The sequence below is a fragment of the Rattus rattus genome, chromosome 2 (assembly GCF_011064425.1).
Source record: "Rattus rattus isolate New Zealand chromosome 2, Rrattus_CSIRO_v1, whole genome shotgun sequence".
Taxonomy (NCBI): Eukaryota; Metazoa; Chordata; class Mammalia; order Rodentia; family Muridae; genus Rattus; species Rattus rattus.
In genome coordinates, this window is record NC_046155.1 from 121113823 (window position 1) to 121138372 (window position 24550).

Genomic DNA, 24550 nt, shown 5'->3' on the forward strand with positions numbered 1-24550 from the left:
AGACCGCAGACAGCTTAGGAGTAGGAATGGGAGACAGGGGGTGGGGTGCAGTTAGGATAGGCTTCCCCCTTCCCGCCTCTACTTCTCTACTTCTCTGGCTCTGGCCTATAGTTGCTACCTGGTGAAGGACCAGAGAAGGCCTGGCAGAGAGGTGGTTCCTATGACTGCTCCCTTCCCTCACTGGGAAGGTGGGCGAGGCCTGGATACTAGGTTCTCTTTGGTAGTTTCCATTTTCTTTTTAGAAGTCTGGCTTTCAGAGAAAAAGGGCCATGGTAGACTGAGCGTGGTCGGGGGAGGGGGAGGGTGCACGTGGAAAGGAAGGAAAGGGTGAGGAGTTGCCAAACAGGATTGTGGGCGAGAACATGATGCTTCCTAGAGTCCACTGGTGGGAGGAAAGGGGGGCTCTGCCCTGCTCTGCAGAATGGCCAGTAGGAGCTATGCTGGCCATGTCTTGACCCTGGTTTTCAAGAGTTAGGTCCCAGCTGAGCTTCAGGAGCCACACTGTGGTTCTCTGGGAAGGAGAAGGGCAGCTACTTGGCTGCTGAAGGGAGAACAAGGAGGTTTGTCTGGGAGCACTTCAGGAACACTCAGCTGAAAGTGCTTCTTTATAAGAGCTGTCCACTGTTGTCAGGGCTTCTTGTGCTTAGGACAGAGTAAGAAGCTCAGTGGTACTCTCTTCATAAAAGAGAGGTGGGAGACTGCCGGACCCTGAGGGCCTCTCAGCCTGAAGCCTTGCTCGAACATTAGCACTGTAGTCCTGTGATTGGAACTCAGGAGTCTTTCTAGGGTTTGCTGGCCCCAGTCCTCCCTTCTGGGGAGCACTACCCCAGCTCCTAATCCTGGCCTTCCCTGGGGACCAGCAGACGATAGGAGAAGCATCCTTTTAGATCTACTGCTTGCGATGGCCTTGCCTCCTGGGACTAAATACACAGGAGAGGGAGTAACACCTCTCCCTGCCTGGCCCACACTTCACAGCCATTTCTGTGGACCAGACTTTATCTGGGCTGCTGGGCAGGTGGGTGGATGGTGTGGGAGACTAGTATTGCCCAAGCTTGTTTCTTGGTTCTTTCTATGTAGCCTCGTGTTGGCCACAGCCTTGAGAACGTTTCCGTTCTGGGATCCTAGCTTAAGAGTCTCTCACTTTGACTTTGGTTTTCTTTCCCTTTCTTGTCTACAGTCCAGACAGCCAGACTCTGCTTACCGACCACCCTGTCACTTGCGCTGACAACAGACCCTTCTGGCTGATCACAAGTCTGCTTCCAAAGCCAGACGCTGTTAGCTCTGAGACCACCTCCCCTGCCTCTGCCTGCTCCAAGTTTGAATATGGTAGAATGGCCTGGAGCCTAAAGCCTCAGTTCAGACAATCTGCTCATATCTTAGTTCTGAGTGACATTTGGCTTCTGCTATATAAAAAATGGAAGTAGGAAAGCTGAATCCATGACATTGCTGGGACTAAAGGACAGAGTACGGAGCACAGATGCCAAGCCTGGCCCAGCCACAGCCTCAGAGGCTTGTGGGAGTTTCCTCATTGGTACTTGTATCCAGTTTGTTTCCCTCCCTAACCTGCTCCCTTTGCCAGTGTGCCTGGTATTCATTTTAGAGGGAACTTAGGTCCACAGAAGTTGTGTTTTGTTCCTAGCTGGGAGAAAAACACACACACACACACACACACACACACACACACACACACACACACACACACACACACACACACACACACACACACACACACACACACACACACGGAGGGAAGGAGTCAGTGCTATCTAGAGTGTATTTAGAAAAGCCTGGCTCCTGACCCTGTGCCCTTGCTGAAGGACCTCCTTCGCTTTCTCTGTTGAAACAAGTAGGCCATGCAGGCCACGACCTGCTCATTTTGGACAGGAAAGAAAACAACACCCTGTCCAAACAGAAGCATCCTGAGTAGCGGCTGCTTGAGAGACAGATGTCAGAGCCCTGCAAGAGGGCTCTGTTAGAGGAGTGCCCCTCCTATCCTGACTTATCCCACCCCAGGACCTCCTGGGGGTGGTCTATGTGTGTGGCTAGCCATTTATCTCTGTGCTCAGCCTCTGGAAGAAGGTTGTCATCCCTCAGCTCTCAGGGGAAGCAGGCATACATAACTTACTCTTCTCGAACTATCTAGGGCAGTCATAGCCCACCCGCAGAGTGCTGAAAGGGGCTTCCCTTTTTGGAAGCCTGGGTATTTTAATGGGACCTCCCACCTCTATAAACAATTCTCTGCCACCTCTCTTTCAACTCCTCCTCCAAGATGTGACAGCTACAACTCCTGGGTCTTCATTCACATCTTGCCAGCCAGCAGCTCCGGGTTTCGAATCTCCAGCTCTAACAGCGGCTACTCCTCCGGGGGCCAGGCCTTTGGGACTTAAGGGAAAGGGACTGTGTACCTTTAAGGGGCTGGTCCAGCGGGCGCGCGGTGTTTGTTGGAAGCAGCTTCCTCTCGGGCCATTCAAGATCCCAAATTCTTCTGCTGCTTCAGACCTGGACAGCCTGTGGCCTCAGCGTGTCGCAGTGGCCCCAAGCGGGTTGAGCCGTCGAAGAACTTGCTGGGGACGGTACACGTGGCTGGGGGTTGGGGGGGGGGTGGCTGTCTGTTGTGCATGCAGGTTTCTCCCTTTTCGCCTAGGGGACCCCGCGGTTGCGGAGAAGGATAGGGATAGGGGACAGGGAACAGAGGGCAGCTAGGGACGGAGGGACTCATCTGCCATGTCATCAGTAGCCGTACAGGCAGCGGACTTGCGCGCGACCCTTTTCGGAGCTACCAAGAAGTAAAACCACAGCGAACCTCCGGGACATCCGAGGTCTGCTGCCTTCTGCTTGTAGTAGGTCGGTACTGTCTCAGTAGAACCGTACCAGATCTGTTCCAGGCATCCACGGGATGCTGCAGGAGCCACCAGAGACCTTGGGGGTGCTGGTAGGGGGACTGGAGACAACCTGCGTTGGGGTGAGCGGAGGATGTGTGCTTTTAGTCTACTTTGAATACTTGGGGGTAAAATGCAGGACACTAGCGAGCACCTGGAGCGTTTGCCTTAGGGACAGGAATGCACGGGGCAAACTCGGTGCAAGCTGGTCACATCCAAGTAGGAGGCCTCGAAGGAAAGGCATAGTCCCTTGAACCCATCCCTACCCCTAGCTCATTGGGTGGTCACCAGCCACCTGCGATCCTGCTTGGACAAGGGCCTCCGGATCTGACCCAGGGAGCGCCTCTGCCCAGTAAGAAAGGGACGAAGACCCGAGGCGCCCTTCTTCCCTCCAGCGACTGGCACCGGAGGCCCGTAATGCTGGTGGAAAACGCCCCTCTTTTCCCTTTGCGGTGGTGTTGGAGGAACTTCAAAGGCTTGGTAAAGCCCATTTGAAAGGGGGCATTGATGTCAAATTCCTTCCTGAACTTGCCTAGTGTATCTGGGGGATGGGGGGGATCCTGCCCTCTGCCGGTGTCTAAGGGACTAATACTTACCAGTGGCTCAGTTACAGTGAGACTATGGTAGAAGTGACATCTTCTCTTCCCTGTCAGGATTCAGTTTAATTTTGTTCTCTTTGGACACTTTTTGGCCAGCGGTGCCCCGAAAAGGCAGAGAACTGGTGATCGTGGTCCCTGAATCTCCTCTACGCCCCAGATATTAGCCAGAGTTAAATAAAGCCTTGGCGGATCACTTTTCCTCCACCGTGAAGAGAGTGGCTTCAGGGGTGGCTGCTTCTCTCCTAGTTGCTCAGAAGGGAGAGAAATCGCCCACTGCTAACAGTCACAGCTGCTGAGGCTTGTCTGCACCAGAGAGTGGTCCGCAGTCTGCCAGTACTTTGCCCTTTGGTCTTCCAAAGAATGTTTTCTGACTGGCAGAGTGGGCCCGTTTATGAATGAAGAGAACGGGGCTCAGACACTTGTTCAGGAGCAGACTGGTTGTAAGTGGACACACCCAGAACAGAATCCAAGCAGCCGGTCTCCTTGGTGTCCTAGGCAGAAGAGGCTATTGGCTGACACAGAGTGGAAGAGGTGCTTATCAGTGACAGAGGGGATGAGACATTGCTTCTGATGCCCACCCAGGCTTTTGCTCTGTGGTTAACCTTAGCATTTTGGGGCCTCCCTTGTCTTCAGCCTCAGAAGTGGGGTGCGGGGGCTTGCATTCCAAGAGGCCAGATGACTTGCCCAGGGTTACTCAAAAGTCTCAGTTCAAAGCCAGCAAACCAGAATCTTCGGATTTTATGACTTCCCCCTGCCATTTGTTATTGGGCACTGGGCACATCTCTTGCTAACTTCTTTTATTTGTCCTGACACCTCCCTGGTGGAAGGCTACACACCTGCAGGGCTAGCCTCGGACTCTCCACTTGCATGGTGCTAATAAAGTCGGACTGGAGTGCATTCGGGTGCTCAGGGAAGCTGAGGTCAGAAGGGCTAGGGCGGGGGAGGCCATTCTTTGTGTTCGGTGTGGATTTGATGACACACATTTGATTGGGGGCCAGAAGTCGCTCATAGCCATCCTTGAAGACCGTAACTCAGATTCACACCATGCCTCTTCTGAAGATTCCTTGTCCTTTTTTTAAAAAAGTCCAAGAGGGATCCATGCAGTCTGGCCACCACGTGGGCATTGTTTCCTGATGCCACTGGGGCTCCAGCCTCTTTGGCCTCTGAGTTCTCCCTGCAATGCTCTTCTCCCAGGATTCTCAAGGCTCCCATCTTCTTGGAGGTCTCCCTGACTTACGGTCAAGGAGCTCCCAGAGCTCAGATTGTGGTTCAGTTGGTAGTGTGCTTGCTCAGCACTCACACAGCCCTGGGTTCCATACCTGCGGCCCCAGGCAGAGGTAGGAGGATCAGAAGTTCAAGACCACCCTCAGCAGCATGAAGAGTTGAGGCCAGCCTGGCCTACATGACACCCTATTTTGAAAGTAAATAAACAAGTAAGCACCCATCTCCCTGCTCCATCTTCCCCCATCACTTGCAGTCCCACCGGTGGCTGTCATCACCTTTGTGACTCTGAGGCCCAGCAGCACTCTGACTCGAACCCCTACTGCTTAGAACTCTGCCTAGCATGTGGAGGCACGGGCAATATTTGCTAAAGAAATTAGGTCAAATCCCATCTCTTTCCTAAGGATAGCCTTAGGCATGCATCTTAGCTCTACTGAGCCCCAGTTCTCTTGTCTAACAATGAAGATGATGTTGGTGTTACTGTAGCCAGGAAGGTGTGCTGACCGTTAGAGGATAGGTCATAATTCACATCAGGCAAAAGGAATCCTGCTCTGTCATTTGTTGGCTGTGTGGTCTTTGGGTAGTTGATTCAGATCTCTGTTTACTTGTGGAGTGAATGGAGAGAATAAAATTCTCTGCTACAGTTATGGTTTGGGACCTCTTAGGAGGGTAACTAAATGAGGTTCATTAAAAAACCAGGGAGCTAGTCTGGGGTCCAGGCTGGAGGTTGTGAGTGTTTCCAGTGTCTCTGTGGCTGGAAAAGCCAGCTTTGGGAACTCACACTCTGTGTCACTGGAGGGAAAGCTTGCTGTAGAATTCCAGGTTTTTCTGAGCTGTGGCTACCTTCTCTGTGACTGACTGAATGAAGGGTACCAGGTCAGCGCAGTGGGGAATCACATTGATGTGGCAGAGGCTTTCCCCAGTACTTGAGCATGTGGAGATTTCTGACTCTTCTGACTCCTCAACTTACTATTTGTTGTGTGGATTCTGATAAAGGCTGGCAGAAAGCACCTAGCTTCATTCAGCATCTCCATGGGTGTGCATTAGCATCCAGACTCCTGTGGGTGGCTGTCCAGAGCTCAGGGAGCAAACGGATGGGGGTGTTTCCCAATCCTTGCTAAACCAAATTCCCAGATCAACTGTCACCATATCAATGCAAGGATACAAGCAGGATGACGGTTATAACCCATGTGACTGTCTCGAGGGAGTTTAGCACCAGAAGCCTTCTAATAAAATCAGGACTCAGATGAAGAAATTCCCAGGCAATCCTGAATTTATAAACAAAAAGTAGAAGAGGGGAATCTAGCCTAGGGCATCCTGTGTGTCAGGCGAGTGGTCTACTGTTGCGTGTAGTTTTACGTTACCCACTTCAGCTCTGAGAAGTGGCTGAGCTACCAGTCCTCTCCCAGCTTCCTTTGAATCCTCGGACAACACACACACACACGCACGCACGCACGCACGCACGCACGCACGCACGCACGCACACACATACATTTTCAACTTGTCTTCTTGGTACAGCTGCTGGGTGTTATGATCTCCTGCCTGGAAAAATTGTTCCCTTATCAATTTCTTATCTCCATCTCTCTCACCTGCCCTAAACTTCAGCTGCTAAACTCCCCTGGCCACCTGCCTATAGGAGCAGCCTGTATGGCCACTCTATTTTGAGATCTCACGTGACTCTTAGTTCTTCTCTCTCCAAAGCATGGCGAACTCCGTTCTCCTCCTGTACCTTCCGCCCAGCAATGGTTTTCTTTACTGACAGATCAAGAACCAACTGAGGAACAGTACCTTAGCATCAGAACCACCCCCTACAGTCCACCATGGAGCAACACTCAGCCCTGGGCACACTTCTCATTTGGACAAATTCAGCTCCTTCTCTTCCTCTCCTCCTCCTCCTCTTCTTCTTTTAGTTAGGGAAAGGTTTATTTGGTTTACAAGCTGTGGTTCAGCTTGTCCAACAAAGGCTCTCTACCAATGGAAAGAATCCAGTAGTCGTTCATTCCACAAGGCTGGATGTCTCAGCTAGTCTTCCGTAAACCCTGGGATCCTGAAGAAGTAGACTCTAATGTCAATTAAGGAATGGACTTGCCATGAGCAGTGAGAATCAGCAGGCAGAGACTGAGCTTCCTTCTTCCATGTTCTTTATAAAGGCTCCCAGAAGAAGGTGTGGTCCAGGTTAAAGATGAATCTTCCCACCTGCCTTTCCCATTCCCTTGGCCTCCAGTCTCTAAGGTTAGATGCATCTTCTCCCACTGAGGCCAGACCAGGCATCCTCTGCTGTATATGTGTTGGGGGCCTCAGACCAGCTACAGTTTGCTGCCTGGTTGGTGGCTCAGTGTCTGAGAGATCTGAGGGGTTCAGATTAGCTGAGACTGCTGGTCCTCCTATAGGGCTACTCTCCTCAGCTTCTTCTAGTCTTTCCCTAATTCAACCACAGGGGTCCCAACTTCAGTCCAGTGGTTGTTTATAAGTATCTGCTTCTGCCTCAGTGAACTGCTTGTTGAGCCTCTCGGAGGACAGCCATGCTGGGCTCTTCTCTATAATCCCACCATGGCATGAGTAATAGTGTCAGGCCTCGGAGCCTTCCCTTGAGATGGATCCCAAGTTGGGCAGGTCACTTTCCCTGAGTCTTCTTTTTCCATTTTTGTCCCTGCAGTTCTTTTAGACAGGGACCTCCTCTTCTTTTTAAAGATCTCTTTGTTTCAGCTGTGCGAGTGTTTTGCTCACATGTATCTCTGTGTACCGCATTTACCAGAAGAAGGTGCTGGATTCCCTGGAGCTGGAGTTGTAAGCTACCATATAGGTGCTGAAAACTGAGCTGGCTTCTAATGATGTCAGTGACTTCAGGGAGCTCTATCAAGACCGAGGAATCCTTGACCCATGACAGAAAGACCCGCCCTCTGGCCCAGAGTCCTGCAAGAATTTATGATACTGTAGGTCTTTTGCTTTGCCTGTCTAACCTTTTAACATTGAAATACGACATGGTCATCTACAAGGTTCATGTGCGAGAACCATGCAATCAAACTAAAAATACATGCATCCATGCATGCATCCATGCATGCATCCATGCATACATACATACATGCATGCATACATGCATGCATACATGCATACATACATACATACATACATACATACATACATACATAAAATTACAGGCCTGGAGAGATGGCTTATCAGTAAAGAGCACTTTCTGTTCCTCCAGAGGACCTGAGTTCAGTCCCCAGCACCCACCTTGAGTGTCTCACAACTTCCTGTTACTCCAACTATAGGGGATTCAACACCATCTTTGACCTCCATGAACACCTGCTCACATATAGCATAACAGCCCCCCCCAAATCTCATAATGTTTTCAGTTAGTTTTATGATTTTGTGTTTAGGCCGTACTCTACAACCTCCTAAGATGGGACCATCAAATGGGGACCAAGTATTTACACACATAAGCCTCTAAGATCATGTCATAGGTTTATGAAGTGCGTAAGGGTATTCAGCACAGTGAGCCCGAGCTATGTTCACGGATACTCAACATGTCGTGGTTTAAGTTCAAGGGTACTTACTTGTTCCTGGGCCAATTTAGGTAGAGGGTGTCCAGGCTGGAGAATGGCTGTGGTTCCCATCTCTCTGCATTTGACTACTGCGGTCCTAGCAGGTTGGAGAAAGAACATCAGGACATGGCCTCTCTGAGAGAGTTTTCACTACAGGCCTGGATATTGTTGCCTAGGGTTTTTCTGCTCCTAAGTGGTTTTGCCCGTATCGAGATCCCCATCGCTGGAGGAGGAAACTGAGACCTGCTGGGGAGAAGTAGGCCAGGCGATCTTCACGCCACGGCTGCAGATTTAGCGCAGAGTCACACAGTGAAGGTCGACGGGCCTCTGATACCTGCATGTGTACACTCAACCAATCACAGAGAGGTAGTCAGGTGGAAACAATGTATAGACTCCCCCTCCTCGTCAGTAGCCCCTAAACAACGCAGTAGGACAGTTATTATCCAGAATTAGACATCAGTGATCTAGAGAAGACCCTCAGTGTGCAGGAGAATATGTAAGGGCTACATGCCAGTGTGATGCTGCTTTATGTCATGGTGTCCTTGGACAAACTGTCCACTGATCCAGAGGGATGGTGGGAGTGGATGGAGATGGTTTTCAACAGGAATCTTCTAGTTCCTGGTCAGGAGGCTTTGTGGGTGTTAGCAAGGCTCTGTCTGGCTCGGGTGCTAAATCTAGACTTCAGATTTTCTGCAAATACAATTCAGAGAAGAGTGGATTCAAACGTCAGTTCCCTCTGTCCTCCTTTCCAGCAGGAACTAATAGTTCTGGGAACAAGAATGTTCCCTCCAGAGTCTCTCACAGGTCAATATTTACTTTGCCTGACCCTCTTCTTCCTCTCTCCTTTCTCCTTCCTTATCTTCCTTCTTCCCTCCCTCCCCCCCTCTTTCTTTCTCTCTCTCTCTTTCTGGAGCCCCTGCCTCCTCTCATCTTGTACACAGACATTCATAAGGCCACATGTTTGCAATCAGTGTGGCAATTGCATTTTGCTTTGTCGTCACAAATGACACCCTGAACACCCTCCCACATTCCTCTAGGATAATCATACAGTTCTATTTGCACAGGCCTGCGGGCACTCTGGTTGCCTTGCACGAAAGCTTGCCTCCTGCCTGCCTCCAGAAGGCCGGCCGGCAGCTCTAAGATGTAAGTCTGACCCTGCCTGAAGCCTGATGTCTTCATAGCTGACTCTGCCTGGAGCCTTCCATCTACATTATCGGGACAGAGAGTTGGGCATCTAGGTTCACCTCCTGCCAAGGCTTTCAGACAGAGTCTCTGCTGACTGACTCGCCTCCTTCTTCTCCCGTGTCAGTCAGAGTCTGGGCAGGAAGCAGAACTCACTCCAGATGGTTGCAACAAGGAGATTTGAATCAAGGGATCACTTCTAGAGAACAACTATAGGGATAGCAGAGAAGTTGGAGGCTGCCGAGAGACAGAAATCGCTAGGGTGGGGGTGGGGTCTTCTTTCTTTCACATCTTATCCCTGCTTCCTACTCACTGAATCCAGCTGGAAGTCAGAGGTTGGGGGTGGGGCAGGGCAAGTGACCCAGAGGGACAGATGCATGGTGACAGTGGACTTGAGATGCATGGGAACAAATGGAGAGCGTCCCTCATGCCTGTCCCTGCCCAGTCTTTCCCTTCCACATCAAAAACTGCCCAGCTTCAATGTTCCTTTGGGTGCTCCCATCTTTAGATGACTTTGTGTAGCTCAAGCTGGCCATAAACTCCATATGTGATCTAGGATGGCCTTGAACTCTCAATCCTCCTGCTTCTACCTACCCAGAGCTGGGATTATAGGTGTGCACAAATCAAAACAAATCAAAGGAACAAAAGCACTTTCGGGAGCCATTCTCATGTTGGTGGGCACTCAAAAGAGGCAGCTGGCCCATGGGCTGTAGGTTGTTTACTTTGTTTTTTGAAATATCATTCTTTGATTACTAAGACTTTTTGAGGTAGAGTCAGGAAGATCAAGAGTTCAAGACCACCCTCTGCTACACACTCAGTTTGAGGCAAGCCTGTGCTAATATGAAACCCTGATGTATTTTCTATTTTTTGGTTTGTTTTTACAGAATTTATGTGTATGTGTTTGTTTGTGTTTGTGTGTGTGCGTGTGTATGTGCATGTGCATGCATTTGTGTTCATGTGTATATGTGTACACGTGTATGTGTTCATGTGGAAGTGTGTGTGTGCGTTTGTGTGTATGTGTATGTGCATCTGAGTTTATGTGTATGTGTGTGTGCCTGTGTATGTGCTAGGGTTAGGCAGCATCGTGGAATAGTTCTTTTCCACCTTTATGTGGCTGCCAGAGATTAAACTCAGGTTGTCATATGTGTGCAGCAAGCATCTTTACCACTGAGCTATCTTACGTCACAAATGATTTTTGACCTTGATCTAGTCTTTAAAACAGACGTCACAGTGTCACACCCCTCCACACCCAGACATTTTGGTGTTGAAACAAAGTTTCCAGTACAGACTTATTGTTACTAAATGTGAAACTCAGCTCTGCAATGTTCTGTTCTAGCCTCGTCTGTTTTCCTTAAAAAGTGCTTGCTGTTCACAACCTTTGACATTTGAACAGCTTCAGTGTGCGGCTCCTGTGCTTACATCACAACATGGCTACAGTTCTTCCCCACAAGGTGGACTCCTTCTAGCTTGTTCTTGTTGCATGCTGTGCTGAGGACGGTGCCTGGCACATGGAGCTGCTCTGTGCTGTGCCTTTGAGTGTGTGTGTTTGTGTGTGTGTGTGTGTGTGTGTGTGTGTGTGTGTGTGTGTGTGTGTGTGTGTGTGTGTGTGTGAGAGTGTGTGTGTGTGTGTATGTGTGTGTGTGTGTGTGTGTGTGTGTGAGTGTGTGTGAGTGTGTATGAGTGTGTGTGTGTGTGTGTGTGTATGTGTTGTGTGTGTGTGTGTGTGTGTGTGTGTGTGTGTGTGTGTGTGTGTGTGTGTGTGTGTGTGTATGAAGGATGCTGAACAGAGGAAGCCCAGCCTGCTAGAGTGGGGCTTCTGTAATTGGCTTGTTTTTCTTCTCTCTGCAGTTTTCCCAGGGCCCAGCCTCATCCAAGACACCCTGGCATTGCCACCATCCCGGCCAGGATGGGCCTGCTGTTCCTTGTCCTTCTTTCGCCACTTTCCTGTGTTTTGGGACTTCCGTTCTACAACGGCTTCTACTATTCCAACGGTCTGCATGGCAGGACCCTGGGCAATGGCTATGGAGAAGGTGGGTGGCTCCTAGGCCTGTGTCCTGGCTTCTGCTGTGAAATGCAGGTTCCAGGCTGAGGTGGAGACAGCAGAATCTTCCCTGTCTAGGCTTCCAGAGGTGGACTAGCTTTGCTTCTAAGATGAGAGGAGATGGTTTATCTAATGTATATTACAGATGGTTGTGAGCCACCTTGTGGTTGCTGGGATTTGAACTCAGGACCTCTGGAAGAGCAGTCAGTGCTCTTAACCACTGAGCCATCTCTCCAGCCCGAGGAGATGGTTTAGATATTCTGAGTTTGCTGGTACCACAGACCGAGTTCTCCTAGGGTGGCCCTAGTCCCTAAACTGCTAGCTCTTTAAGATCTAGCCGAGTGCAGCTACCCTTGGTGTCTCCTGCAGAAGGGACTTTGGGTCACAGAGGTGTGAATTTGAATGCATACCTCTTTTTGGCTGGGTGGCTTTGGGCATGGGCCTTTTGAGATGGCTGTCACTGTGTTCCTGCACCAAGTTCTGTTGCTTAGGGGGTTCTGTCATTTGGACCCTGAGCTCTGACAGTGTCCTGTCTTGGCCAGGATAGCTGGATCTTTGGGAGGAGCCCTGGTAAGAGTTGGCTCAGACGGTGAAAAGGAGGCGTGCTGTGCTTTCTGGAGGCCACTATGGAGTGAAGGGGTCTCAGGAACACTTAAGGCAGGATGCTCACTGGAGCTGCCTTGTCCTTTGGTGAAGTTCTTGTTGGCTCCCAAGTGCTGGGATTACAGGTGTGCAGTTTTACACCCGTTTTGACGCACAGTTGGGAACTAAACCCAGGGCCTGTGCCTGTTATGCAAGCTCTCTCGTAACTGAGATACACCCTTAGCTCCCTATGGTAGCCTAGAAGTTTCTGTGTAGCTGAAGATAGCTTTGAGGCCCTGACTTTCCTACCTCCACCTCTCTAGATCTGAGATCTCATAGGAACCACCATGCTTAGCTTGCCAGTTAGCTTTTGGTGCAGAACAAATTCCCCCAAACATGGCGGCTTATCAGCACACCTATTAATTGAGCTCTGCCGCTCAGCACTTTGGAGTGAGCTCTGTTTCTTCTGGTCCTACAGACTGCGTCTCTTTGGAGAATACAACTCCATGTGTATCCTGAGTTTCCCTCTGAGTCTTGGGGGTGGGGAAGGGAGTGGCAGTGAGGGAGGGTGAGTGGGTGCGGTCTTCACTCAGATATTACCAGACTGTACAGCAAAAAGAATTTTAGGTCAGACGAGAGTTTATTAAGCAGCCGGAGAAGATGAACCGAAGATTGTCTGTGGGAGAGCATTCATGAGGGTCCCAGGATTTGGGATGTGAGATTTGGGGACTGTGAAGCCACCTAGTCTATAGCTAAGCTTAGATATTAGGGGAGGGATGTGCTGGTCTATTTGCTTACCTCTTCCTTTAATCCACAGAATGCTCTCCTTGAGGAGAACACTGAGCAGCTGCAGTTGAGGAAGGGAGTTCTAGTAGGGATATAAAAAATCAATCAGAGGGCCCTTACGTAAGTGTCACAAAGAGGCTGGAGTATGACTTATTAGCTGTTTATAGAAAACGATTCCCTCTTTTTTCCTTTATTCTTGAGAATTTAATAAAGGTATATAATGAGATGTGATCTCATCTATCTCTCATTTTACTTCTGCAACTTCTTAAAATCTCAATGTCGCCCTCTCAAGCACATGTCTTTCTTTGGGGTAGGGGCATGATATTTGTCTCAATATGTTTCCCTGGCTGGCTTGAAACATGCTACCAAATCAGGCTGGCTTTGAACCCATAGAGACTGGCCTGCCTCTGCCCCACCCCGTCCCCGCCCCTGCCCCTGCACATTGGGATTAAAGGTGTATATTACTATGCCTGACTACTTTTGTTTTTCATAACCCTCTAAATCCAGTTAATGCTACCCGTATGTACACCTACGTGGGGCCATCCATCGGAATTCTACCAGGGCCAGTAGAAAGTGATTCTTCTTCCCTTAGCAGCTAACAAGTGCCAATAGTTCATCAGTAAGGGACTGGGCCTGAAGAGTATCTCCTGCATTGATGCCAGAACTCTGGCTGGCTTGATCTTATGCAGGTCACCACACCCACTGCGAGACCACGAGAGCTATAGCCACGCCATGTGCAGAAGACACAACTCCTCCCCATCTGCTGACTCTCGTGTTCTTTCCACCCCTGCTCCCGCCATTTCTCTGAGCCAGGGGTGGCTATTGGAGGGCTGAGCACTGAGCTTTATTCTCAGCTCCTTGACCTCATTGACCATCTCATTGGTTATGTGAAGCAGGAGAGCAAGGGGGTCCTGTCTTTCCTCGGGTCCCCTCGGTCTCCTAACTATCCATCTCAGAACTTGCAAATGACCTGTTATTGGAGAAGCTCACAGGTGGTTGGTGTAGGACGATGTCAGCTGAGGAAGAAGCATTCTGCTTTCCCCAGTCTCTAGTGCTCTAGGCAGGCAAGTCTGGGCTTGTATTCTTAGTGACTGGCACCTTCCCCAGAGAAGGTGGAGTCAACAAGAGCTCCTGGCACCAAGGCTCAGGGCAGGCACAGTGGGACCATCATTTCCATCTTTCATCCAAGCAGCAAGCAAGTGGCAAGGCCAGTACAAATCCAAGGAACTGACATCCATTTTTTGAGACAGAGTTCCACTGCACGTAGTTCATGCTGGTCTCAGACTAATGCTAATCCTCTGTCTCAGCCTTTCTTTCTTTCTTTCTTTTTTTTTTAATTATTTATTTATTTATCATAGTACACTGTAGCTGTCCTCAGACACACCAGAAGAGGGCATCGGATCCCATTACAGATGGTTGTGAGTCATCATGTGGTTGCTGGGATTTGAACTCAGGACCTCTGGAAGAGCAGTCAGTGCTCTTAACCACTGAGCCATCTCTCCAGCCCCTGTCTCAGCCTTTCTACAGGCGTTTGCCAGTGCACACAGCTCAGTGGAAGTAGGCGCAAAGTCACGTGGTTGGGTAGTGGAGGAGCAGGAGCTTGTGGGGATGGGGCAAGGTGTCTCTTGTTGCATCCTACAGCACTTGAGTCTGGAGGGGCTTGGGACGAGGGTATGGATGGTCCTTCTAAGACTATCGTCTCATCTGTGCCCCACCTTTTCCCCAGGCCTATTCAATGGCGTGAAGTTAGTGGTGGAGACCACCGAGGAGTCGTTGTTCAGTCACCAAGGAGCCAGTGTGACCCTGCCCTGCCACTACCGCTATGAGCCAGCCCTGGCATCCCCAAGACATGTGCGTGTTAAGTGGTGGAAACTGTCAGAGAATGGAACCCCAGAGCAAGACGTGCTGGTGGCCATCGGGCAGAGGCACCGCTCCTTTGGGGACTACCAAGGACGAGTTCAATTGAGGCAGGACAAGGAGCAGGAGGTCTCGCTGGAGCTTCGAGACCTGCGGCTGGAGGACTCTGGGCGCTACCGCTGTGAGGTCATTGACGGTCTGGAAGATGAGAGTGGCCTGGTAGAGCTGGAGCTGCGGGGTGAGGCCCTGAGTGGTGCCACTGGGACCCGAGGGAGGGGGAAAGGACCCAGAGAAGGCATAGACCTTTGTACTTTACACAGGTAAGCACGTCTAAGTCTTAAAACAACCCTAAAAGGAAGTTATTATGGCACCACGGCCCTTGTGTTCCAGAGAAGGAAATGAGAGATCACGGAACTTATTTAAGGTCATAATAGCTGACAGGCGACAGAGCTTGGACTTGAACACAGGGAGCAACTTCCAGAAGCACTGCCTTCTATTCCCTCTCATTTAGTCCTGTTCAGAAAGAGAGAAACGGGAGCTGGTCCCTCAGCTCAGAGGAGCCAGAGTGGAGGTTTCAGTAGTGTTAGTCAGCAAGACATATACATAAACAAGGCAGGGCCAATGGGTGACAGTAGAGACTGGTAGCGCCTGGGGCACACTGCTGGACCCCATCCCATGTAAAGAAATCCACTTAGTTGAGGCTAGTCGTGATACCAGTTATGAATGCAGGCCTATTGCTGCTAGATTTTCATATTTAAGTATGAAATTTTATGTGTGTGGTGTGGGGGATAAGAACTCAGGGTCTCGGGCATGCTGGGTAAATGGTTTATCAGTGAGCCATATAACCAGCCATTGCACTCTCTGGATTTTTATGTGAAAATCAAACTGCTATACCTCCCAACCCCCACTCAGTAGGGCCCATGGGCTTCAATGCTCTCTCAGCCTGGCTATGCCAGGTGCCCGGCCACCGGGTGACATTTATTCAAGGTTCTGCTTCTAAACAGCACATACCAAGGAGAGCCTCCTCCTGGACTCTTAGCTCCATCTGTCTTGATATGGACTGAATGATACTTAACAAATTTTAAATTGAGCTGGGGAATATACATCAGCGGTAGAATGGTAGCCAGTGTGAATGAAATCCTAGGTTCAACCCAGCTCAGAACAACAAAAACGAATACATAACTTTTTATAGAGTAAGATTTCAAACATGCTTGTTTTGTTTTGTTTGTGTGTTTGTTTTGAGTAATGTTTCTCTCTGTAGCCCTGGCTGTCCTAGAACTCACTATGTAGACCAGGCTGGCCTTGAACTCACAGAGCTGCTTGCTTCTGCCTCCTGAGCGTTGGAATTAAAGGCCTGTGACACCACACCCTGCTCTGTGCTTTTGCTTTCTGAGACAGGATCTCATTCTGCAGGCCAGAGTGGTCTTGAGCTCATGGTAATCCTTCTGCCTCAGTCTCCTGAGTCTTGGGACTACAGAAGTGAACCACTATGCCCTGCAAGCATAGTAATTTTTGAGGGGAACATGTGTGTGGCCTCAAGAAGGAGGCCCCCTGTCCCTAGGTGTCCTTGGCCTTAGGCCTCTTAACTAAGGGCTGTTCCCCATCCTTCTTCCTGCAGCCATAACATGCTCCCTGCTCCTGGGGATCCCAGGATGACCTTAAACTCATGGTAATCCCCAGTCTCAGCCTCCTGAGTGCAGGAATTCTAGGCATGGGCCACCTTGCCTGGCTTCTTTTATTCTCTTAAGGCATTTCCACATTAAGAAGCCAGCTGGTGGCACAAATCTCAGTATGTGGAAGGCTGAAACTGGAGGGCTGCGAGTTAGTGCCCAGCTGGGATTACATGGCAAGACTCTGTCCTTGTCTTAGTTAGGGTTCCTATCGCTGCCATGAGACACCTTGGCCAAAAGCAAGTTGGGGAGGAAAGGGTTGATTTCGCTTATACTTCCATAGCTCTGTTCATCACTGAAGGAAGTTAGGACAGGAACTCAAGCAGGGCAGGAACCTGGAGGCAAGAGCTGATGTAGAGGCCATGGAGGGGTGCTGCTCACTGGCTTGCTCCTCATGGCTTGCTCAGCCTGCTTTTTTTTTTCCCCATAGAACCCAGGACTGACAGCCCAGGGGTGGGTGGCCCTACCCACAGTAGGCAGGGCCCACCCCATCTTAATTGCTAATTAATAAATGCCTCACAGGCTAGATCTTATTGAGGTCCCCTTTTCTCAGATGCGTTTAGCTTGTGTCAAGTTGACACAAGTTCTCCAAAAACCAAACCAACCAACCAACAACCAATCAAACAGACAGACAACCAACCAACCAACGTGTTCGCTAATGATCTACAAAGCTGGTCTTTCCTATCTGGTCTGAAAATTAAACTACCTGAGAGGGGCCTGGGAGATGGCTCAGTAGATTATGGCACTTGTGGCTAAGCCTGACAATTTGAGTTCGGTCCCCAGGGCCCATATAATGGAAGGGGATAGCTGATTGCTATGAGCTGTTCCTTGGTTTTCATGCACATGCCCAAGTAAACAAACAAACAAACAAACAAACAAACAAACAATATAATTAGGGAGATGAAACAACTCATAAACCGAGTATCTGTGCCCCAAATGCAGAGGCTAAGTCTTGAGCTCGCTGCAGGCTCAGTACCACACAGATCCATGGGGATGAAGTGCTTTGTGGGCTTGGCGTCAGGATCGTAAGCAGTTAACAGGTAAATTAATGTATCCTAGACGATGCACAGATGTTGTGTGCAGACACTGCTGTGTTTCATAAACTTGCAGACACCTTTAGGACTGGGAGAGGAGCCAAGCCTCACCCCTGGAGTCTGACACACAATAGGATGGTCTTGTCCTCTCTCCTGTTCTGTAGTCGGGGATGTCACTTGATAGGTTAATTACAAGGCAATATGTACTTTCTGGGGACTCTGTTCAGGCTCAGGAGGAAGGTGAGAGCCAGGGAAGGCTCCTCTTGGGCTTAGGTAGTGGGCAGGAACTTGGCGTTTGTCTGAGCTATCTGAGCCAGGAGAGTCTGTGTTTTGGATGCACATGCCTCTTGGTGGGGTGAAAATCTCCTGCCCCCTCCTCCCGACTCCTCTGAGACCTTCCTGTCAACCGCTCTGAGACCTTCCTGTCAACCCCTCTGAGACCTTCCTGTCAACCCCTCTGAGACCTTCCTTCCTTCCTTCCTTTCTAGGTGTGGTTTTTCCCTACCAGCCCCGCGAAGGGCGCTACCAGCTCAACTTCCATGAGGCCCAACAGGCCTGCCAGGAGCAGGACGCTGTGGTAGCCACTTTTGAGCAGCTTTTCCGAGCGTGGGAAGAAGGCCTAGACTGGTGCAGTGCAGGCTGGCTACAGGATGCCTCCGTGCAGTACCCTATAACGCTGCCCCGGCAGCCCTGTGGAGGCCTGGGTCTGGCACCTGGGCTTCACAGCTACGGCCAGCGCCACCACCGCCTGCATCGCTATGACGTGTTCTGCTTTGCTGCCGCCCTCAAGGGTGAGTGGAATAGCCAGGCACAGACCTGCCCTGCTTGACGGTTACCTGAGGGAGAGCCTATGGAGCTTCCAGAACCGTCTGCCCTTCTCTGCCTGCCTGACCTGGCCTGAGGTCTGAAGTGTTTACAGTTCTGGAGGCAACGTGTCCTACAGTTCTCAGTGCTTTGCCCTTGATGCTCCACGGCCTTCATTGGCTATATATTCATCAGACATCTTTGGAGTGTCTACTCTGTGTTGGGCTGTGGGTCAGCACAGACGAACCACATCTTTTCTGAAACACCGTCCTTGTCATTCACTGCAAGGTAAAGGAAAACAGAAGGTTGTTCAGTGATGCATCGTGTAATCTCAGCCCTTGGGAGGAGGAGGAGGAGGCAGGAGGATCAGAAGTTCAAGTTCAAGGTCCTCCTTGGCTACTTAGTTTAAAAAGTGTCTACTGCCATGTAGTAGGTGCTTAGTAAAAGGCAGGTGAGAGACTGGTTCAGTCTGGTTGGGTGCCCCCTCAGAATGCCATTGGGGTGTACAGAAATGACTAGAGCAAACCCAGCCCTGTGGCAGGTGTGATGGTGGGTTGAGGGCTGCAAAGGTGGGCCTTCAAAGTGTCCGACACAGATTCTCGTAAGGCAGTGCCTCCCTGCCTGTGGCAGGCTCTGCTGCTTCCTATGCTGTGTAGTACTCAAATGCTCCCCTTTCCCACAGGGCAAGTGTACTACCTGGAGAACCCTGAGAAGCTGACGCTGCTGGAGGCCAGGGAGGCCTGTCAGGAAGATGGTGCACAGATCTCTACGGTGGGTCAGCTCTTTGCTGCTTGGAAGTTCTGTGGCCTGGATCGTTGTGATGCTGGCTGGCTGGCAGACGGAAGTGCCCGCTACCCCATCGTTCACCCCCGACCCAACTGCGGCCCCCCTGAACCTGGAGTACGAACCTTTGGCTTCCCAGACCCCAACACCCGCTACGGTGTCTACTGTTACCACAAGCACTAGCACAGTGACCAGCTGTGTATCTGCCCTGCCCCTGACTTTCGGGGCTTAGTGCTTATCAGGTGGACCATTGTCCCTTGTGGGTTGGGGAACTTCTTGGATTGTTTTTATACTTCCCAACTTAAACATTTAAAGATATTATTATTATTATTATTATTATTATTATTATTATTATTATTACAGGACCAACTCTTAATTCTCTTGGCATCCTTCTCTGGGGGTATTTGAGGTCCACTGTATCATGTTCTGGTACAACTGCCATCCCTACTTGAGGAAACTAGTGCTCTCCTGAGGGAGAGCCTATGGAGCTTCCAGAAGCCTCTGCCCTGCTCTGCCTGCCTGACCTGGCCTGAGGTCTGAGGTGTTAACAGTTCTGGAACCAGTGTGTCCTACAGTTCTCAGTGCTTTGCCCTGATGCTCCACAGCCTTCACTGGTTATACACTCATCAGACACCTTTGAGTGTCTACTCTGTGTTGAGATGCTCACCATGGACAATGGCTATGACTAGCTCTGTTTCCTCAGCTTATAGGTGGCAGAAGGCTGAGCGTTAACTTCTTAAATTTCTGCACAGGGTCCTCAGACTTGTGGATGAGGACTTAGGCAAGGGAGAACTTCTTTTCTCCTGGTTCCAAAGAGTCTAGGTGTCCATTCCACGTACCCTGCTTAGGAGTGATTCTCGGTGTGTGTACCTTATTTGGCCAACAAGTAGTGTGTGATCTCCTTCCTTCCTTCTTTCCTTTCCAGCTGACCCCTGGATCTGACCCTTTGTCTCCTTCAATCTCAGGGACTAGGGATCCCAGCCCCCAGTAAGCATGGGATGACGTCTGTCCTCTGTCTTCCCCCGGGCTGCCCCTGCATGCTGGTTTGGTTTGACCCTGTCTAACCTACAACATACCTGCCTCAGGTTTGCTGACCCAACCACTAGGGATCTGATTCCCTTCGTCGCCATCTCCACCTCCCACGATGGCCCAGTTTTGAGGGCCTCAGGAGAAGAATAGGGAATGCCTTTCATGAAACATGGACTCCTGTTTTTTCTAGAAGATCTCAGAGGCTGAAGTGGAGTGTCGTTCCTCACCCTAACAATGCTTCAGGGGACCAGACCTGTATTTCATCCAGGTGGCTCCTGGTGCTTACCAATCAGGTGTTTAGTCAGGTTTTCTTTCTTTCTTTCTTTTTTTTTTTTTTTTTTTTTTTTTTTTGGGGCTGGGGGCCGAACCCAGGGCCTTTGGCTTCCTCGGGAAGGGGTCTCCCCCTAAGCTAAATCCCCAGCCCCTTTTCTTTTCTTTTTAAAATGTATGTGTGCATGTGTGTGAGTGTGCATGCGTGTGTGTGTGTGTGTCTCTGTATGTGTGTGTGTGTATCTATGTCGTGTATGTGTGTGCGTGCATGCATGTTTTTGTGTGTATGGGCATGTGTGTGCAGAAGCCTGCAGAGGCCAGAAAGGTCATTGGATCCCCTGGAAATCAGTTATTTGTGGGTTGCTGTGAGCCACCTGACATGGGTGGTCAGCAAGAACAGAAAGCTCTCTTAACCCCTTAGCCGTCTCTCTAGTCCCCAGATGGGTCGGTTTCGTTATGGGGGAAGGGAGAGAGCAGGGATTGAGACAGTCTCACATAACCCGAGCTGGTCTTAAGCTTTCTGTATAGTTGAGGATGGCCTTAGACTCCAATCCTCTTATTTCCCAATGCTGGTCCTGCATGTGTGCACTGTCACGCATGACCTGGGAATTTGTTAAAAATTCAAATTCCTCTGCCTCACTCCAGTTTTACTGAGTCAGAAACTTGTGTTATCACACTCCTCAGGAGACATGCTACCCCATTTTGCTAGTGGAGATCGAACCTAAGGTCTTACATATGTTAGTCAAGCACTCGCCCACTAAGCTTTTAGGCTATCTCATCACTCAAGTAGCTGGGATTACAGGCTCTGCCCCCAAGCCTGGTGCATCTAGTCTTTCTTGAGTACTTCTTTTGTTGTTTTGAGACAGGGATCTACTATGTAGCCCAGGCTGGCCCCGAGCTTTGCATGCACCTGTCTCAGCTCATTGAGACACCATGCCTTGTCTTAAGTTTCCAGTGTGCTCACCTGCAAACCTGCACTCCAAACCACTGAACAACGCAGGGGGACAAGCACATTCAGGCATACACACACAAACAGGTCATATGTGTTCACACAAACACGTTGTATTCACACACTCAGGTACAGAGTCCATCAAACATAGTGTCATTCTGACAAGAATGAGGCGACTAGCACAGGAACTCACACGCCATTCTGGAGTCACGTGATCAAAGTGTGACTCCATAGAGGTCCCAGATCATGGTCACCTTCGGCTTAAATAAGACATAGAATAGAATATTAAAAAAAAAAAAAGGAAAAGAAAAGAAATAGATCTCTTCCAATGTCTTTATTATTATAATTATCATAATCTTTAGTTTTCAAAAATATAAATAGGTGCACGGAACACTGGTGCCTGCACCGTCCCGGGGTGGGGAGAGGGAAGGGGACGGCGGAGCACTCCTGGGAAGGAAGTGCCCCTACCCAGTCCAGCCGAGAAATGACACCTGCTAGGGTGGTTGACCCAGAAGAAAGGTTCCTAGGAGAAAGGTTCCTAGGAGAGGGGCCCTGGAGGAAAGGCAACTTCACTTCCCTTTGGCCAGCCTGCCCCCTGCCCCAGGCTCCTTCCCACATAGATGGCACAGACCTCGATCCCTTTTGTCCAACACACTAAGCTATAGTTTGCCTCTTCTGAGTCCTTAAAGCTCTGCGTCTGTGTGGCTGCCCTACTCCTCCCTCCCTGGCCCTGTCTCCTTCCAGCTCCACCTCTGGCCCCCTAGCTCTCCCTGGAGGTGAAGTAACCAACCATTGTGCTGTTCTTGGGTAAAGTCAGGAAGCAACAACAAAAAATAATCTTCTTTATTTAATTTAACTCTTCTCACCCTGTCCCTGCACTGGTCCCTGGAAAGGCACGGTGGGAAATGAAAGAAATGTCTCTAAACTCAGTCCATGGGTTACAGTGAATTTGCTTTGGCGGTTTTTTTATGGGGCGGGGGGAGGTGACGGTGGTGGATAAATTAGATGCAGTTTGGGTGATATGGGGAGTGGGGCACACACAATGTGGCTTTTTTTTTTTCCTTCTTTAATGGATTCCTTATATGACAAAAAGCGACAAGAAGACACCATGTGAGTGGGATGCACGGTCAGCATGGCTGGCCGCTGGGCTCAGCATCCTGGGCACATTGTGGAAGCTCCTCTCAGTGGGCCATGCTGGGGCGGCTCTTCCGTGTGGGTCTCCAGCTCCGCTTCTGTAGCCTGTGCTTGTAGGTGTTGGCTGCAGCAAAAGGGAGGTGGGAAGCAACGGTGAGAGGGGAGGAAGCAGGGCCAAGCTTAGGCTCCCGCAGCCTTCCCATGTGTGCAGGAGCCCCTCCTTGTGCATCGTGGGCCTCAGAATGTAACCCAAACAAAGCTGCTCCCAACCTGCTCCCCTGGGCTGGATTTCTCATTAAACTTCCTTAGGTGGGGACCAATGGTGTTTTTTTTTTTTTTTTTTTTTTTTTTTTTTTTTTTTTTTTAGTGGAGAGACCCTTAAGCCATCCCTGTGTGGCTTAGCCCCTAGCATGGTATGGTAGCTACAGAACAGTGCCAGCTACCACTATGCTCTGGGGAGAGCAAGAAGGCCCTTTTGGTGGAGCCTGATTCTGTGCCATTTGAGGGACCAGGGGGACAATACTCACGGTCTGTGCAAGTGATTCGAGGCTCTTCCCAGTGCCCACTGGGCTGGCACCGGATGGTGGGCACGTGGCGCTGGACAAAGCCCTCAGTACACTGGTACCGCACCAGGGAGCTGATCTCATAGCGATCTTTCTTCTGCCCGAGGGTTCTGGCATGCTCCACCACTGGGGGTTCTCCACAGGCCACTGAGGAACAAATGCCTTTTAGGAAGGGGCCTCATGAGAGTTTCTGTGATGGCCTATGTAGGCAGAGACAAGGTTATCCCAGAGCCCACGGTATGATGAGAAAGGGATTAGCCTGTGCTACCCAGGACTGAGTCTGGACTGCTGGGAAAATGCAGGGCTGAGAATCCTGAGCTATTCAGTTCTAACATCCCAATTCCTTGGTGCTCTGGGAAGCAGGAAGGGGATAAGAAAGTGGCCTTGAACAATGGGGGGGGGAAGATAAAAAGGAAGGAAGACAGGGAAAGAGGACTGTGTGGTAAGACATCTGTGACATCTTTATGAAAATGTCTAAAGCTAGGGAAAGTGGGGCCCAAAGGAGGCCTGATGACACAGACTGAATGGCAGCACTAGGCTGGGTTCTCTAAGTGTTACGATGCCCACGGCCTTAAAGTTGAAGTACCCAGGCCTGATGGCTTGATTCTGTGACTAGCAATTTTGGAGCCCCAAAGAAAGGGTGGTCCCCACAGGGGTCATTATGGGTGACTTTCTGTTGCTGACATCTGAGGGACTGACATATGCATGGTGTTGAGGATCCTAGGATCCTCCCTGTGAAAGGTCTCTAGGAATCATCGTGTTCTTAGTCCCATGACGCTGTGCCACGAGAGGCCCTCACATCAGCACCCATGTGCCTCTTGAGGATGCTCCCATAGCTCCCAGTAGCTAGGAGACAAGAGAACTCGCCTCAGGTCGCATAGTGAGAGGCTTCCATGCGGTTGGAGGTCTTATTCCTCCCCCTGGACCTCCTCCCAAGCCTTTCTTACCTGTGCCCTTTTTACATGTGAAGGGCAGCTGGTAATTGCAGGGGACATCGTTCCATTCACCCCTCTCATGCCAGATCATCACTACGCAGTCCTCTCCAGTGGCAAAGAAATTGTCGGGTTGGTTTGGACGCCACTTCTCAAATTGCTGTGGACAGGAGAGGCAAAATAGTTAAGAGAAAGGCTGAAGCAGTATGGCTTGGATTGACCACCCCTCTTTCTTCCCAATCAGCTCCCCCACCTCCTTTTCCCTTTCATCCAACATCTGGGTTGTAAGGCACCTGCAAAGGCTGCTGGGAATCTGATCTGATCAGGGTCATATGATGCTATGGATCCCATACTAGGCAACTGCTTCTGGTCCTTTGTCAGGAGCTCTTAACTCCCAAGGATTCATTCCCTGATAGGGTTCAGCTTCTCACTGACCTGTAGCTACTGCTCACATTGTCTATGTGATCTCTGTCTTCTATGCCTTGCATAGACACTAGTCCTTTGCACATAGGAAACTCACATGCCATACACTTTTCACGGTGGCTTGCTGTCATACCTTCATTTCCTTTTGGCTCCTTCTCTCATCTTGTGCCTTCCTTCATGAAGTCTACCCAGCCCCAGGCCAGCCTCCAGAGACACAGAGGAAAGAGACACAATCCCTTCCTTACAGGGTTCCTGCTTGTGGTTGCC

General features: G+C 50.2%; 2 protein-coding genes across 2 annotated transcripts in view; one reads left to right on the top strand and one right to left on the bottom strand.

Annotated features, from left to right (window-relative positions):
• The first annotated feature begins 2388 nt into the window (after positions 1–2388).
• On the top strand, positions 2389–19359 carry Hapln3 (hyaluronan and proteoglycan link protein 3). The gene is made up of 5 exons (XM_032893389.1): positions 2389–2573; positions 11275–11456; positions 14562–14930; positions 17885–18187; positions 18883–19359. Exons 2-5 carry the CDS (start codon positions 11333–11335, stop codon positions 19164–19166), a joined length of 1080 nt encoding a protein of 359 aa, XP_032749280.1. The 5' UTR covers positions 2389–2573; positions 11275–11332; the 3' UTR covers positions 19167–19359.
• Positions 19360–21550: 2191 nt separating this feature from the next.
• Positions 21551–24550, bottom strand: part of Acan (aggrecan) — a 32929-nt gene continuing 29929 nt past the window's right edge. Inside the window, exons 15-17 of the mRNA XM_032893390.1 lie at positions 23876–24020; positions 22893–23075; positions 21551–22489 (exon numbers count right to left, since the gene is read on the bottom strand). Of these exons, the coding sequence (XP_032749281.1) occupies positions 22413–22489; positions 22893–23075; positions 23876–24020 (405 nt within the window). The 3' untranslated portion in view covers positions 21551–22412. The remainder of the gene's footprint in view (positions 22490–22892; positions 23076–23875; positions 24021–24550) is intronic.

What these genes read in the sequence shown, in the direction of transcription:
- Hapln3 (XM_032893389.1), top strand. Translation starts at nt 11,333, where the DNA reads ATGGGCCTGCTGTTCCTTGTCCTTCTTTCGCCACTTTCCTGTGTTTTG. An exon ending in GGTAGAGCTGGAGCTGCGGG is followed by an intron (nt 14,931 to 17,884) that starts GTGAGGCCCTGA and finishes CTTCCTTTCTAG; the next exon opens with GTGTGGTTTTTCCCTACCAG. An exon ending in CTTTGCTGCCGCCCTCAAGG is followed by an intron (nt 18,188 to 18,882) that starts GTGAGTGGAATA and finishes CCTTTCCCACAG; the next exon opens with GGCAAGTGTACTACCTGGAG.